We start from the raw sequence: 16,875 nt of genomic DNA, 5'->3' as shown, positions 1-16,875 counted from the left end.
TAAAAGTTTTATATATCATTTGGTCCATTAAGTTCCCTTGCACATCAATTAATGTCCATTCATTATCCAATTCACAATTGTTTGATTATCGCTTGAATGCTTTCATGCTTCTTTATGACTTGTTTGTTGGTCTTAACTTACAAGTTTCTTTTGAAGCATCTCAAGCACACTAGAATGAGTGAAATGCATATTCCTTTTTGTGTAACTGTGACATAGCTCTTTATGTTAGTGTGTGTGTTTTAAACCACGCGCAACTTAGAATGCACACTTACTTTTATCCATGTCGAACATTGGGCCACTCACTCCATTTTATTGATCATTACCTCATTCCAACAATATGTGCTTCCTTGCTTTTGAAATTTCTCATCTTACTATCCTGTATTCTATTTTCAGGATAAGTCACCATGAGCAAAAATGAAAAAGAAAGAAAGAACACATAGCACCAGTTGATCTACCAGCTGAAGGTAGCAATCCAGAAAGTCGTCGTGCCCCCTTGCTCATCTTTGAATGCATCGAGAACGGTGCAAACTTTAAGTGTGGGGAGGTTGTCCGACCGAGCGACGTTTTTGGGTGACAAATTTCTAATCCCAACACTTTTGCATTTCATTCTTAGGTCTTTTAAAAATTTTTGATGCATTTTCTTAGTTTGCATATATATGTAATAAGCTTAGTCAAAATCATGATATTTCCCAAGGATTTTATCTATAGGGCACCCCAATTGATTTGAGTAAAAAAATTTTCATTGAACTTGCTTGAATTATACATTGTGGAACATGGATTTTGAGCTAAGAACACAAGCATGTAAGTTTTGAGCCTAATTGTGTGGTTACGGCATATAACCACTTATTTCCATTCTTGTGTGTATTATTCTCTTTCTATGATTGTAATCTTTGATTTGTTTGATTCGTTATGTCCATTATTTTATGTATACATGCATTTATATGATTGATAAACTAATATTTTATGGTTTATAATGTGTTTAATTGTGTGGTTTTATCATGATCTTTACTCACTTATTCATATAATTAGCACGCATTTATATTTCCTTCCTAAAATTATTACATGATTGAAAACTTACTTCCTATAGACTTTTAATTAGGTATTTTAATTCTCCTTTGTCCCATTCGATGCCGTGATCTGTGTGTTAAGTGTTTCAGGCTTTATAGGGTATGAATGAATTGGAGATTGGAAAAGAAGTTTGCAAAAATGGAAGGAATACAAGAAATTAAGGAGATGACCAGCGAGAAGTGACGCGGCCGCATGGCTCACGCGACCGCGCGATAGAGAGAAAATCGCAGTGATGCGGCCGCATGGCTCACGCAACCGTGCGGATTGGAAAAGCATAAGTGACGCGGAGGCATGGACGACGCGCCCGCGTGTGAAAGCAAAACGCCGAATGACGCGTCCGCATGAATGACGCGACCGCGTGGCGTGCGCGATCTGCAGAATTTCAGAAGTCGCTGGCAGAGTTTCTGGGCCAGATTTCAACCTAGTTTTCGGCCCAGAAACACAGACTAGAGCCAGGGAACATGCAGAAACAGAGGAGAACAATTCATTCCACATAATTTTTAGTTTTAGATCTGAATTGGCTCCTCCCCTAGGTTTTGATCACTTGACATTCACAATTAGGAATTGGAAGATTTTGGCTTTAGCTTTTGAGAAGAGTTTACCTCTGGTACTAGTCATTATATCTTGTTATTTATTTTGTGCTTATTCTTCCATGTTCTTAATCCCCCTAGAGTTGACATTGGCTTATTTTTACAAGTTATTAATATAGAATATTTTTATTTTTTAATTAATCCTTTTCATTATTATTTATCATGTCTCTTTTTAATTCCTTTTCCTATGTTATAAGTTCTACATTCACAATGAGCGAGTAGTTCCCTTACTTGATGGGGAGTTGATTGAAAGGAACCCTTGAGTTGGGGTATTTAAAGGAAAAATTGTAATTGGGTTCATTGTTGGAATGTCTTCGAGTCACTGACACTAATCCTTTTCAATGAGCGGATTGGGACTTGTGAATAGAAATAGCATTCCAACTTGTTTGACTCTCTCTTACCTAGTGAGGGATAACCAAACAGAGTAACCTTTAATTATCGATTAATCTTGAGAGTTCTTCAACAAGAATAGGGTTTCCAACTAATCTACTCCCAGTCAAGGCTTTTATTTAAAATTAATTAAATTCTCTAATTTAAATTTCTGTCTATCAACTCAACCATTTTTGAAAACACTCGATTGATGAAATAGCACATCTCTCTACAACTCGTTTGGAGATGACCTGGGACTCATACTCCCAGTATTTTAATTTAAATTTTGTGACAACCCTTCTAAATTGATAAGCAGATTTTCGGTTGGTTAAGGACTGTACTTGCAACGCATTTCTATTAATAATTTCTTAACCCGCCAATTTCCGTAACGTCAATGATTGAGGCCATTGTTTCATTAGCTCACTTGCCCAAATAGCCTTACCATTCATCAACCATTGTTAGCCAACTTTGAGCCTATTTTAACCCCGTTTGTTCTTAATTTTAGCACATTACAAGCCTTAAAGTGAAAAATAATAAATGTCCTTAATTTGGATCTTTGATTAACTTAGGCTAGTGAGTGTGTATCATTCGAGTGTGAGGAAACTTGGGACATTGATTGAGGTAAGAGTATGTTGTTATTTTCATTGAAAACATTGGGAATCGAGTACATACTCATGTATTCAATGTTGAAACCATATGCATTAATACATTTGTATATAATTACATCAAAAAAGAAAAAAAATATAGAAAACGAAGAAAAATAAAAGCAATAAAAAGGGAACAAAATGTCCGAAAGTAAAGTTCAATAAAAATCAATGCATATGTGTAGTGATCAAAAGAAAATGCATGATGAAAAGTGAATCATGGGTAGCTAGGTATTGTATTAGAATTGTATAGGTTCTTATATGTGTTTGGTGAGAGCTTGGGTTAATCAAAGATTCAAATTTCAAGCTCACTTGACCATATGCATCCCTACCTTTACCCTAACCCCATTACAACCTATGAATAAGTCCTCATAGTAAATGTATGCATGCATTGAATAATTTTCGATTGTTAGATGAAAAATAAATCTTAGAAAGCATGATTAGGGGAGAATTTAGAGAATCAACCCTATACACTTGAGTGACTAGAGCGGATACACATCCGGTGAGGGTTCGATTGTTCAATTACGTGTTTTCACCTAGAATCATCACTTTTCTTACAAGTTTGTAAAATCTTTTAATAACCCAATTCAATTGTGGTTTGACTTGGTTGTTACTACCTTTAGCCCTTATACTTATATATGCTTTCTTGGAAATTGATTTATTTTGACCAAGTAGTTGCATTCATTTAGATAGATTGCATGTAGATAGGTTGCATTTAATTAGTTTGCATTGAATAAATGTTGATACCCTTTGTTCTTTCTTGATTCTAGCATGAGGACATGCTTGGTCTAAGTGTGGGAAGGTTGATAAACCCCATTTTTAGGGTTTATCTTGTGTTGATTTTAGGAGATTTTATCACCTTTTCTCACATTTATTCAATGAAATAGCATGGTTTCATGACTTTCTCCTAATTTGTGCTTAAGAGTAAAAACATACTTTTTAGGCCCTTAATTTGCTAATTTTAATTCACCTTTGATTCCACTAGATGTCTTGATGTGTTTGTTAGTGAATTTAGGTTAAAAGGGCTAGAAATGGATCAAAGGAGCAAAGAGAAAAACATGCAAAGTGGAGAATTCATGGAAGAACAAGGATTTGGAGTGCACACATCGACGCACACGCATGGATATGAAGTCGCATGGCGACGCGTACGCGTGACTCCACGCGTAAGCGTGGATGGTAAAATGTCAAGCAATGCATACGCGTGACCCATGCGCACGCGTCGATGCTCGCACGTAACCTCATTAAAGTGAAAATATTGGGGGCGATTTTTGAGCTTCCCAGGCCCAAATCCAACTGATTTCAGAGACTATTACATGCAGAATTCAAGATGGGTCAAGAGGGGGATGAACTATACACTTGAGTTTTAGAGAGAGATGTAGAATTCTATGAAGGAACGTCAAGTGGATACAATCAACTTGAGTCCACAAGTCCTAGTCAAATTCTAATGAGAGACTGGCTTTAGTGGCATTCAAGTCAACCAGCAACTTCCAATTATCAATCAACAAAAGAGTTTGATAACTCAAGAGTCTCCAATTACTCAACTCAAGCCAAGAGAAGAAAAATCTAACTCATAACTAAAAGAGACATTTCATCAAACACTTAGAGGGCAATAAAAGTAAACATCATAAATTGCAAGAATTAAAGGAAACTATAACTACAAAGGCAAGAGATCAACAATAGGAAACTAAAGCAAACATAAAAAGACATGGAAATCATAAATTGCATTGAAAGGAAATGGAGATCTACATAAGAGTTCATAAACTAAAATTAACAACATAAAGGAACTACAAGAGAAGTAGAATGCTAGAACAAGTAAAGATAAAAGGAAAATTAAAGCAAAAGAAAAAGTAGATCTAGATCTAAAAAGAAAATAGAACTAAGAACCCTAATCTAGAGAGGGGAGAGACACTCTCTCTAGAATTCTACATCTCTCTCTAAAAATCATTTGTATAGTTCATCCCCCCTTGACCCATCTTGAATTCTGCATGTAATAGTCTATGGAATCAGTTAGATTTGGGCCTGGGAAGCTCAGAAATCGCCCCCAGCATTTTCACTTTAATGAGGTCACGTGCGAGCATCGACGCATACGCATGGGTCACGCGTACGCATCGCTTGACATTTTACCATCCACGCGTACGCGTGGAGTCACGTGTACGCATTGCCATGCAACTTCATATTCACACGTGTGCGTCTGTTGCGCGTGCGCATCGATGTGTGCACTCCAAATCCTTGTTCCTCCATGAATTCTCCACTTTGCATACTTTTCTCTTCACTCCTTTGATCCATTCCTAGCCCTTTCAACCTGAATTCACTAACAAACAGATCAAGGCATCTAGTGAAATCAAAGGTGAATTAAAATTAGCAAATTAACGGCCTAAAAAACATGTTTTTACTCTTAAGCACAAATTAGGAGAAAGTCATGAAACAATGCTATTTCATTGAATAAATGTGAGAAAAGGTGATAAAATCCCCTAAAATCAACACAAGATAAACCCTAAAAATGGGGTTTATCAGTCGCCATTGTGGACCCTCTTGATTGTTGTAGCAAGCCGAAGAATAAGGTATCCTAATTTATGCCATAGAATTTTTCGAAGGAAACTTTTCTCTGCATTTTGAAGCATATATATCTGGTATACATTTAAAGCTTCAAAACTTTTTTAGGATATGAATTTGTAATCTGTGATTTTGTTAGCTCACTGGCAAGATCATTTTAGTGCATCGAGGACAATATAGTTTCACAACCAAGGCAAATATAGCTGAAGAAGCTGGTTCTTCAGCGATCTTCATTATAAATAATCGAACAGGAACCAAACTACTATAATTGTTCTTATACAGCTTCTTTATCCCATGTATGATCCTCAAAAGAAGGAACTCATCATCATATTGATTGTTAATTTATATTGATTACCTTCCTTTAACCTTCCAAAAATGAAAAACAATAGGAATTTTATATTCTTTTCTAGTTTGGAGGAACATATTTCGGACCTAAAATTGTAATATCAAAGTTAATTATGAATCTAGCAGTTCATTTGTTAACCACCTTATTGAAGGGGATATGGATCAATGGCTTCATTATATCTTTAAGATTAGTCACTTGGAAATGGAGTTCGCCATTTGGACAGGTAATATCTTTTGTTTTAATCACAATATATTTTATCTTTTTTTTTACAGGCACAACATATTTTATCTTGAGACTACTTAATTTTCTTTTGTTCGTAAATAAATTCAAACTACTTAATATATTTAAGAGTATAATAGTCATTAACCTTTAGTTTTTTAAGTGAGTTAACAAACGCATTCAGAGTATTCTCACACTTTGTTGAGCTAATTTATAGCCACACTTAAAAGCGTTGCCATATTGTACATCCATATTTTCTCATTTATCGGCATACTTTTCAAGTGTAGGCATATTTTCTTGTAGTCATCAATAGCCATGCTTATTAAGCATAGCTATATCTTCCCTAGCCATATCTTTCTCTATCAGTACGCTTTAAAAGCGTAACTATAGAGTTATGCATATAATCATACTTTTAAACGTGATGATAGATGAAAATGTGACAAAAAATAAAGTGTATTGATAAATCAACAAAAATGTAATGATAGAATAACTAGTACGTTTACAGATGTGATCTTTTAAAAGCGTACTAATAACTCAAAAAACCTAAAATTATCGATATACACTATTTTGCATTTTTTAACGCGCTTTAAAAACGTGATAAAAAAATTAATTTTTTTGTAGTGTGTGACTAAAAGCGAAATTTAAAATTCTTCCAAAAAAATCGTGGACTTAGCATGTGTCATAGGACCGCATGATTATTTTCCTTTAAATCGTGGTAATCCTGTTTGTTTTAGTTTTAAAATTTTAAAAGCATAAAACTTTTATGGTACCCCCGATTTATGCATGATAATTTACTACATAAGTCGTGGTGCTTTACCAAATTTTACATTTATTTTAAAGCTCGTAGAAAAATCACGATTTATATTAAAAATCGGAGGAAAAATTGCAATGCATTCAATTTTAGAACTAATAATATTGATATTTAAATAAATAAATTATCCTGTTGGACTTGATGATGTCGAGGTAACGTCTGTTTGAGTTCTTCGTGAAGAGGTGGGGGTGGTACTTGTAGAAGACTCCGATACTTAAGTTAGCAAGAGATTTAGGCAGATTTTTAGTAGATTAGAATGTAAATTATACCTGAGAGATGTTAGAGTTTTTATAATATAATCATTGACTACCTTAGTTGGAGTAATTTCACCTTTATTGATGGATAATCGTTCTCTTTGTTTTGGGAGTTTGTTAAGATCATCTTTTTAGACGAGATGGAGAAATTTGCGGAAGCAATTACTTGCTTTGAACAAGTAGGGTTGTACTCCCTTGATGATGTTCGACCATTTTAAAAAAATAAGGTAAATATGAAGACCAACCTTTTTGGATTGGACCCTTCATTCTTTAATAGACTTGACTTTAAGTTTTAGGTAAGATATAAACAGTAATTATAGATAAATATAAATATAGATATGAATATAATAATAGACAAATTAATAATATTTAAATTTTATTATTAAGACAATTTTATTAAACAAATTGGTTTTCACGAATGAGATTTTGTTTCAATTAATATTGTTTAAATGAGTTTGCGTTATTAATATATTATTATATTTGTTAAGTATATAAAATAAAAATAATAAATATATTTTTCTTCTTTTAAATAATTTTTTAATTTAAATTTTAGAAATAACAAATTGATTTTTATAAATAAATATTTATATTTATGTAAAAAATACATTAGAACAAATGTTGTATAATTAAGTCAATGAGTTATAACTTAAATGGCATAATTTCTTCCTATTCACTTAAGAGGTCGTGGGTTAGAGTCTCCCTATCTTTAAAAAAAAACAACAATGTTGTACAACTAATTCCTTTCCATCTCTTTCCCATAAAGAACCTAAGTTTGTGGCTAATTTTAGTGTAAAACATAAAAATATTTTTTAATTATAGAAAAAGACTTAATTGTCATTTTGTAGTCATTTTTTTAATTATAAAAAGATAAAATATCATTAATATTTCGTAAAAAATATTATTTTAATTTTTTTAAAAAATAGAACATTACATTTTATAAAAATTCACAATAAGGTATAATACATAGTTTAAATTATTTATGAAAAATTCACGCCTACTAATTAAGATTGTGAGAAACAAATCAGGTCGGTAAATCAATGAAATGACTAATTTAATAGTTTAGAGGTTCAATTAGAATTTAACTAGAGTTCAACTAGAGTTTAACTAATTTAATTAAATATAAAATAAAATTATAAAAAATTTAATATATAATTTAAATAACTCAAAATTAGATTCTAGCATAAACAATATTTTCACTGCAGCATAGCGCCATCAACAACTCAAATCTATCGAGTAGAATCAATAAATCAGAAAAACTAGCATAAACAACTCAGAATCAAATCATAGCATAACTCAGAACCAGACGAATTTTAGCATAAATAATAAACAATAATATAGTGAAGAACTGCCCATCAACAATTGAGAATAAAAAAAATTAGCAACCAGCAACTCAGAAATCAAAAGAATAAAGTACTAAATTAATCCCTTACGTTTGGGCATAATCCTATTTTAGTCTTTAAGGTTTAAAGTGTCCTATTTGAATCCAAAAAAGTTTCTTTTAGCTTCAATGTAGTCCCACCATGAGGTCAAAGTTAAATACTTAATCCTACGTGATCTCAGTTTAAGAAAAATGTCGATAATCTGGAGAATAAGTACAAGCTCCAAAGGCACAAAATTAATTGTGGATACATCGATACATTTATTTATCATTTTTTTATAATTTAAATGAAATATTTTTTTATAAAACTAAGTAGAATGATAAATAAATGTATTGATGCATTCACGGTTGATTTTGTGCCTTTGGAGTTTGTACTTGTTCTCCAGATTATAAACATTGTTCTTGTACTGCTGTCATGTAGGACATTCTGTTAATTATTTAACTTTGATTTTATGGTGGGACTACATTGAAGCTAAATGAAACTTTTTTGGACTCAAATAGGACACTTTAAACCTTAAGGATCAAAACAAGATTTTGCCTAAACGTAGGGGACCAATTGACGGCGCAGCTAATACTCTATAACAGAGAGAGAGAGAGAGAGAGAGAGAGAGAGAGAGAGAGAGTTAAGTACGGACCCTCGGATAGAGAGAGAAAACTCGAAGAGAAAGACGGACACCAACAAATCGAGAAGAGATGATGATGGAATAGTCTTTCGCAGCGGCGATGCCAACAGCTCTGACTCGATGTCGAGGAGAAGAGGATCGAGGAGGTGATGGCAACAGATGTTGACCTCAAAGAGAGCGACAGAGAGAGAGAAAAAGATCCGAAGAGACGATGATCGACCGACGGCGACGAGAAGAGAACGATTCGAAGAGAAGATGACTAACCAACAACGACGAGGAGAGGAACGATGAGAAGAGTGTGACGTGGGATGGTGATGATGACTTGGTTTACGGTTTCTCAAAGAGGGAGTGAAAAGGGAGGGGGAGGGGTAGGGGTAGGGATGGGTAACTGAGTTGGGTTTCTTTTTTATAATTTTATTTATATATATATAAAGCAAATCGATAAGTTTGAAAATACTTGGTTAATTCTGACGATTTATCGATTAACTGTCGATTTGGCTAATTTTTAAGCCAATTTTTTTAAAATGATTTTATACCTCAATTGAACTGATCAAATGACCGATTTTTGGTTAACACGATTGAATTGACCGGTTCGGTTCAATTTTTAGAACATTGCTAATAATGCAGTATAGAAAAAAATTCTAAGTTTGTGAAGAAGATATTTGTAATAACAAAAAAGAAAAGAATACACTTAGGTGGCATACTATTGGTTTTGAAAGATCCGTGATACTGCTACCGCTTTGAACACCCGAAGACCGGACCCAGGCCCAGCTGCCAGCCTTTCGTTTTCTGTTCTTATCACACCTTTATGCCATCTTCTTTTATTTTCCATTTTTTGTCCAAACCAAATTAAAACCAGATTAACCCATTTCTTCTTCCCCTTGACATCTCACCTCAATATTTGTCCCAATCAGAAACTAATTTGACCAATAACAACTAGAACAAAAAGACATTCTCATTTGGACAAAAAAAGAAAAAAAAAAGGGAATGTTCAATTTCCAATTTCCAATTTTCAATTTTCAATTTTCAATTTTCATGTTCAATGGCAATGAATGTTGAGTGTCCCAAACTCTGCGCCTCCACCCCCACAGAACCTGACACCACCACCCTACTCACTCACTCCCACTTTCATTCATTCACATTCACAATCAGATTGCAACGGCAATACACTCACTCATTCATGACGTCATCAATTTCGTAAACTAATATTAATGAGTGTTTCTGAAAACCCTAAGGAAAAAAAAGGGTTCTCATTCTACACAAAATCTTGGGGGAACCTCTCCTCCATTTCCACATTGCTCTTCCTCTTCAAGAATCCCACCTTCGCCAATCCCTAATTCCAAAACAAAGTCCCTTTTTTTGTTCCACAGAGCTTGAGAAGATGAAATGAATTGAATTGATGGTTGGAATCTGTGACCCGAGATCCGAATCCGAATGGGTGTTGGCAGCAAAGTTTGGAGCTTGAGGAGCTTCTTGTGTTCAAAGCAACCTCAGTTGCTGCACCCTGATAAAAATAACAATAGTAATGGGAGCATTAACCATAACCATAACCACCATAGCCACATGTGTTGGAGATCCAGCGTGGCGAAACCCACATCGTGGTCCATGGTTTGCGGGTTCATGCTGTTCGGGTTGGGTCTAATCTCACTCTTAACGGGTCACATGGCTTCTCATGTTGAATGGTACTCCCAAAGATTCGTCCATCGCACTCTCCACTCAGCACAGGTTCTTCTAATCCTTCATTTTTTTTTCCTTACACCTTTTGTTTTTATGTATTGCATTGTTCTTTGTATCTGGTTGCTAATGTTGTTTACTGTTTTAGTTTTTTGCTGCTGAAAACGGTGGAGTGTAATTGGTGTGAATTATTTATTATTATTAATTCCTTTTCTTCTTAATTTTTGTAGGATGGAAGTGAGCGTGCGCCAATTGATATTTGGGAATCACAGTATTCTAGGTATTACTATGGATGTAAAGAAAGGGGGCGTAATTTTGCTCGTGAGTTCTCACTCATTCACACCTTCTTTTGTAGCTTGTTTGATACTAGAACATTTTTTTTTTATATAGGTGCTAAAACTTTGCAAGTTTTCATTTTGGGGTGTTGATGTTAATGCATCTAACAATGTCTTTTTTTTTTCAAATAAAAAATTCCTTCACGAAACAGATTTAAATCCTTTTGTGTTTGGTTATGCATGATTTTTGTCAGAAACTGCTAATTTTGGAAAATTTTCTGTATGTATCAGGTGAAAGTGAGAGAGGGTGTTTTCGGTAAATATAATGTGTTTTGTTCCCATATTCTCCATAATTAATGTATATAAGCACAAGCTAGACCGGTGCAATCTGAGTGTAGGATTTTTCCTAGTTAGGTCCGATGTGACTAGCAAACAAACTGAAGGGTTCCATTTGATATGTTTTACTATGTTGTTTTACTTCTTGACAAATGTATTTTGAGATTGTGCTGATCTATAAAAGTTAATTTCACATGTCATTTTCTATCTTATTTTGGTAACCGGAAAATATAGCTGCTGTATCCGAGCGTAAGTCAAATGGCTACTTGCTTATAGCAACAAGTGGAGGACTGAACCAACAAAGAACTGGGGTAAGTCCGACATAAGCCTTATGATATGTACTGTTGTCACTGTTTGATTGCAAAAGTGTTCTATAATATCACCTGGTCACACTGGAGTAATGATCATTTATTACACCTTGGTTTCATGGACAATGACTAGTGCATTTGGTATTCCTAGCAATTTCCTGCTCATAAAGTGATGGAAATGATAATAGCAGTTTTCTTATAGCTAGTTGGTTCTATTTCATTTGTTTTCAGAAATGTGAGCCTTGGTTAGGTTCTCTTTTGTGGTGGTGCAGAAATTTTCAATAGTCTTATTTAAAGCTAAGGTTAATAAGTTCTGGATGTGGAAATGCTAATCATGTTCGTTCCCCCAGATTACGGATGCCGTTGTTGTTGCACGAATTCTTAATGCTACATTAGTTGTACCGGAGTTGGATCATCATTCTTTTTGGAAGGATGATAGGTAAACTGACTATCCTATCAAACATTCCCTTTTTCATTACACAGATTGTGGTTTACTAGAATTAAGTTAATAGTTGTTCATTTAAAGAAAACACTTCTTTTTGACGCAGTGACTTCAACAATATTTTTGATATAAATTGGTTCATTACATATCTTGCAAAGGATATTACCATTGTTAAAAGAGTTCCTGATAAGGTCATGCGATCAATGGATAAACCACCATATACAATGCGTGTTCCGAGGAAATCCGAACCTGAATATTATCATGATCAAGTTTTGCCAATACTCTTGAGACGACGGGTGAGGTCACTTCTAGTGATTGATACATTTTTAAATTTCTTAATTGTCATGAGCATACATTAATAGTTAGTTAATGTCAATTTTTTTATGATTCTTTTGTGGATATAGCTGTGGTGGTAGCTGAATGTAGGAAGATTTTGCAGGTTTTGCAATTGACGAAGTTTGACTTTAGACTAGCAAATGACCTAGATGATGAACTACAAAGATTACGTTGTCGTGTTAATTATCATGCTCTGAGATACACGAAACCTATACGACAGTTTGGTCAAAAACTTGTTATGAGAATGCGAAAGATGGCAAACCGTTTTATAGCCGTCCATTTGAGGTTTGTTCAATGAACCTGATGTATGTTCAATTTCAACCTGAATTTTAAACAAAGTGGTGTGGGAATGTGGGTTGTTCAAGCAATCACTTACTTTTCATACATCTGATAAATTGTTATTCTCTCCTTTGCGCTCTCACACTTTTAGACTGCGATTGGAAGAGAGACTGAGACTGAGACTGAGAGATAGAGACTAGGAGAGAGACTGAGACTAAATTAAGTCTCTGTATTGCATTTGGCGTAAAATATATTGAGTTGAATGATGTCTAAGTATAATGTTTGGTTTAAGATAAATATGAAGATTGAGGGGTAGATTTGGAATTTTAAAAATTAAATGAGTATTTTTGGAAAAAAAAATGTTATTAAAGTTTTAGTCTTTAGTCTCAAATATTTCAGTCCCCTTTGTTCTAGTCTTAGTTCGAAACACAATACTAAGTCTCAATCCCTCATCTCAGTTCTAGTATCTGGAAACAAACACTACCTTATTCTCTATTAATCACATATGCACCAATTATGTATTGTCTTATCCCTTCTAATCTTTAGGCTCTTCCCAATATGGTTGATTGCCTTTACCTTTTCCACAGCTCCTTGCATTCTGAAATTGATAGTAATTATTTGAACAGTGTCAAAACATCAAATTTCCAGCGCAACTTGATAATAGTAATATGGCAGGTTTGAGCCAGATATGCTGGCATTTTCAGGTTGTTATTTTGGTGGGGGTGAAAAAGAAAGACAAGAGCTCGGGGAAATCAGAAAAAGGTGGACAACGTTGCCTGTAAGACTGCAATCCTTACTTCTTTCTAATGATAAAGCCCTATCATATTGACCGACAGGATGATGAATTGGATGATTCTGTCATTCTTTTTTCAATGTGCTGAAGAATCTAAGGACTTAAAACTTGCTATTTCTCTTGTGGCACCAATGAATGAGCAATATATTATCTCGTGATAATACAGGATTTGAGCCCTGATGGAGAGCGAAAGCGTGGAAAATGTCCTCTTACTCCTCATGAGGTGGGGTTGATGCTCCGAGCACTTGGTTTTGCAAATGATACCTACCTATATGTTGCATCAGGAGAAATATACGGAGGGGATGAGACCATGCAGCCTCTGAAAGATCTTTTCCCTAACATCTATACAAAAGAGATGCTTGCAGGGGAAGAGCTGAAACCTTTTCTTCCATTCTCTTCTCGCCTTGCTGCTATTGACTACATTGTGTGCGATGAAAGCAATGTATTTGTCACTAACAACAATGGCAACATGGCCAAGATTCTTGCCGGTCGAAGGTAATAGTATGTAAAATTATAAAAGTTTCACAAGTTCATACAAGTACCAATTATAAAGGCATAAACATTCTATCATAATTGAATAGCTAGAGTCATAATTAAGAATATCTTTTGCAATGTGGTTATTATGTTGCCTACTTGCCTTACTCTTGAATTATATGCAAATTTGGTTGAAGGGCTGTGTGATTTTGCTAGGATTTGAATAAGCTTTGTATAATTTACTCTGTTCTACTTCACTTGCATTCTTGTAGGTAAATACAGGATAAATTATAATAATACTATAACAACTCTTGCTCGTGACTTGAAAATAAAAAAGAAAAAAGGATACAGATTAAGTTAAAGTGGTGGTAGCTTATATTAGTCGTTAATCTTCAAATGTCAGTAAGATCTGTTTCTTCTTCTGCACCTTCTCTTGATCTTTAAGCCATCCAATAAGCAAGATCTCATCTCTTGTGTAATGTTGGAAAACAGTTGTTTCATTTTATAAAAATGTTGGAGAGCAGTGGTTCTATGGAAGGCACAAGGCCACAAATTTGTTGTCATTTGTAGTTGGTTATTCTAGGGATATAGCACATAAGGTAAAACTGTGTTCTTAGTAGTTTTTGCAAGATTAATTTGTATGCTGTTTATAAATGATCATTGAGCCTGGATGTTAGGAACAGATATGGGCTGGTTTGTAGTAGGGAGGAGAGAGGCCTAAAAATGATAGTTTCAGCAGTAGCTGAGAGCTGAGAACTGCTGTTTGTGAAGGAAATCAATTAGGTAGCTGTGGGAGGTATTATATATAAAGAGAGGGGGAATGTGCCATTGAGAGAACTGGGTGATGATGTTTCCATTGTCATCTGAGCTCCCTTGCAGGCACAAATTGAAAGTTTTGAAACCCCAGATTCCCTTTTTCCCTTCAGCAATTAGATTGGCTTGCTTCTATTGTGCAGTATGGTGTAAGGGATTTGTACATAAATAACGTAACTGCTTTATTTACAAGTCTTTTATGCTAATTTGTGTTACAAATATGTGATTCATGGCTGTTCCAGTGGGCTCTCAATTCAATATTGTAGCTCAAAATCACCCAGCCAAGATGTGGTTTTTCGGGGTAAAGGGAGTTAGTGTAGAAAGTTTCTTTCCTAAAATACCCTTCATTGTGTATAATCTACATAATTCATTGTGTATAATCTATAAAATAAATATTAACTCTAAGAATTGAATCCATGATCTTTTGATTTTAGTATAACATACTTGCCATCTTTACTAATTTCAAATTTGTTATTATTATCAAATTTAATTTATAAAAAGGTGTATTGATAGAAATGTTAGTGCCTATAGTATTAAATACACTAGTTTATATAATGAGAGACAGGAAGTTGGTTGGAGTCAGTCATTTCCCGAGTGTGGAGGTCTCTTGCATCATTGCTAGGGTTTTTGGTGATTTGCCAAGATTTCCTAAAGGTTCAATTCTAACAATAGAGTAGAGTAGAACTTGGGATATATATTCAATCAGTACAAGTACCAAATCTTGTGGTACCGGTTGCAGTTGGCTTCATGAACTAGACCAGTTATATTATTCTATTGAAAAGGCAGATATCCGCACTGATACTCCAATAGGTGGGTTGACATTTAGCAAATGCTTGTATGACTTAAACTGTAGCACTAATATTCTGTCATTTAGGTGTGTGTAATATCGTCGTGCTAAACTTAAAGTCATATTGTGTCAGCAATTCCAGTTTTCAGAATGTTGTAACTGTATTCTTTTTGTGGGGAAAAAAACCCTTTAGTCGATCGCAGTTTTTTTTGCTAAAGCAAGTGTTGTCCTGTGAGAAGTGTTATTTTTCAGCAGCGTTTCCCGGTCCCTGATTTGATGGAATAGTTTCAAATATACATTACGGTCTTTTAGTTAGTTAATATTCTAATTCTGATTATCTTATTTTCGGTCAATGGAGATGGTCATAGAAGCTTGATGAGTATATATGAACTTATTGATTTCATTTGCTATATATATAACAGGAGGTACATGGGTCACAAAAGAACTATCAGACCAAATGCCAAGAGGCTTAGCACTCTATTCATGGAGCAGCATCAGATGGACTGGGACACTTTCGCCGAAAAGGTTAAGGCATCTCAACGAGGATTCATGGGAGAGCCAGATGAGATCAGGCCTGGACGCGGCGAATTTCATGAGTATCCAAGTATTTGTATATGTGAGAAACCATATATTGATCAAGCACTCAGTGAAGATGTGTTCCGGCCTCCTAAACTTGCAGCCGAAAACCTGACAGTGAAAGAGGATTCCTCATTGGATGAAGAAAATGAAGATAGTATTCGACTACCTAAGCAAAGTGTAGGAAGGGCCAGAAGGTGGTAAAACAAGTTAACATGGCTATCAATTCAATCGCCCCACGGCAAAGGGCCTGCCACTATATTTGATGAGGATTAACATAGTTGGCCTTAAGTTGTCATGGCTCGATGAAGATCTAAGTCATACAAATCGTGTATGGCACAGTTTAGATACTTCTCTAGGGTAAAAGGCATGAATACCCTTACAATGTGTTGCAAGTGTTTATAGATGTGCTTGGTGTAGTATATGTAACTTTCTTTCTCTAATATATATATATTCTATTCTTTTACTAGGTAATTTTTTTGCGACAAATCTTCCTTCCAATTCTTCCTGAATTATCTATTTTCGTAAATGAATTTTTTTTTTTTGTATAAACATCTAAATTGATTTCCAATAAATTTTAAATTGGATATTTTATCTTTTTTTATAAATTTGTTTTCTAAATTATTCTCATAAGATAGATTTTTTTAATTTCAATCAAATTTTTAATAGATAATTTTTTAACAAATTTATTATAAGACAATTAGGTTTTCCCAGGAGTAATTTTTGAAAACTTCTAGAGAATAAAAATGTTGGTAATAAAATTAAACTTGAAATTTTTTTTAATCTTCTTTCATTATTCTCGTCATTATTATTATCGTCTTCTTTTGGTGGACCTACGACCCGACGGATCCATCACCCGATTAATCAACGGTGTCCTTCGCTTGATGCCATTCCTTTAACGGTAATCTCGACAGTTGGCAGAAGCTT

The 16,875-nt window shown here is 34.4% G+C and overlaps 1 protein-coding gene across 1 annotated transcript; it reads left to right on the top strand.

Annotated features, from left to right (window-relative positions):
* Window positions 1-9,877: 9,877 nt before the first annotated feature.
* On the top strand, window positions 9,878-16,422 carry LOC107486074 (O-fucosyltransferase 29). Its single transcript, XM_016106621.3, has 9 exons — window positions 9,878-10,580; window positions 10,760-10,850; window positions 11,375-11,451; window positions 11,799-11,887; window positions 11,997-12,186; window positions 12,330-12,511; window positions 13,181-13,283; window positions 13,465-13,793; window positions 15,795-16,422. The coding sequence occupies exons 1-9, from the start codon at window positions 10,290-10,292 to the stop codon at window positions 16,150-16,152; spliced, it is 1,710 nt and encodes a 569-aa protein (XP_015962107.1). The 5' UTR covers window positions 9,878-10,289; the 3' UTR covers window positions 16,153-16,422.
* The last annotated feature ends 453 nt before the right edge of the window (window positions 16,423-16,875 follow it).

This window comes from Arachis duranensis, chromosome 1 (assembly GCF_000817695.3).
Source record: "Arachis duranensis cultivar V14167 chromosome 1, aradu.V14167.gnm2.J7QH, whole genome shotgun sequence".
In the NCBI taxonomy this organism is placed as follows: domain Eukaryota; kingdom Viridiplantae; phylum Streptophyta; class Magnoliopsida; order Fabales; family Fabaceae; genus Arachis; species Arachis duranensis.
Note: the sequence above shows the minus strand (reverse complement) of the source record. Positions and strands in the feature narration are given on the sequence as shown.

Coding starts and splice junctions, on each gene's coding strand:
- LOC107486074 (XM_016106621.3), top strand. CDS start 10,290: ATGGGTGTTGGCAGCAAAGTTTGGAGCTTGAGGAGCTTCTTGTGTTCA. Junction 13,284..13,464: donor AAAGGTGGACAACGTTGCCT/GTAAGACTGCAA, acceptor GTGATAATACAG/GATTTGAGCCCTGATGGAGA. Junction 13,794..15,794: donor AAGATTCTTGCCGGTCGAAG/GTAATAGTATGT, acceptor TATATATAACAG/GAGGTACATGGGTCACAAAA.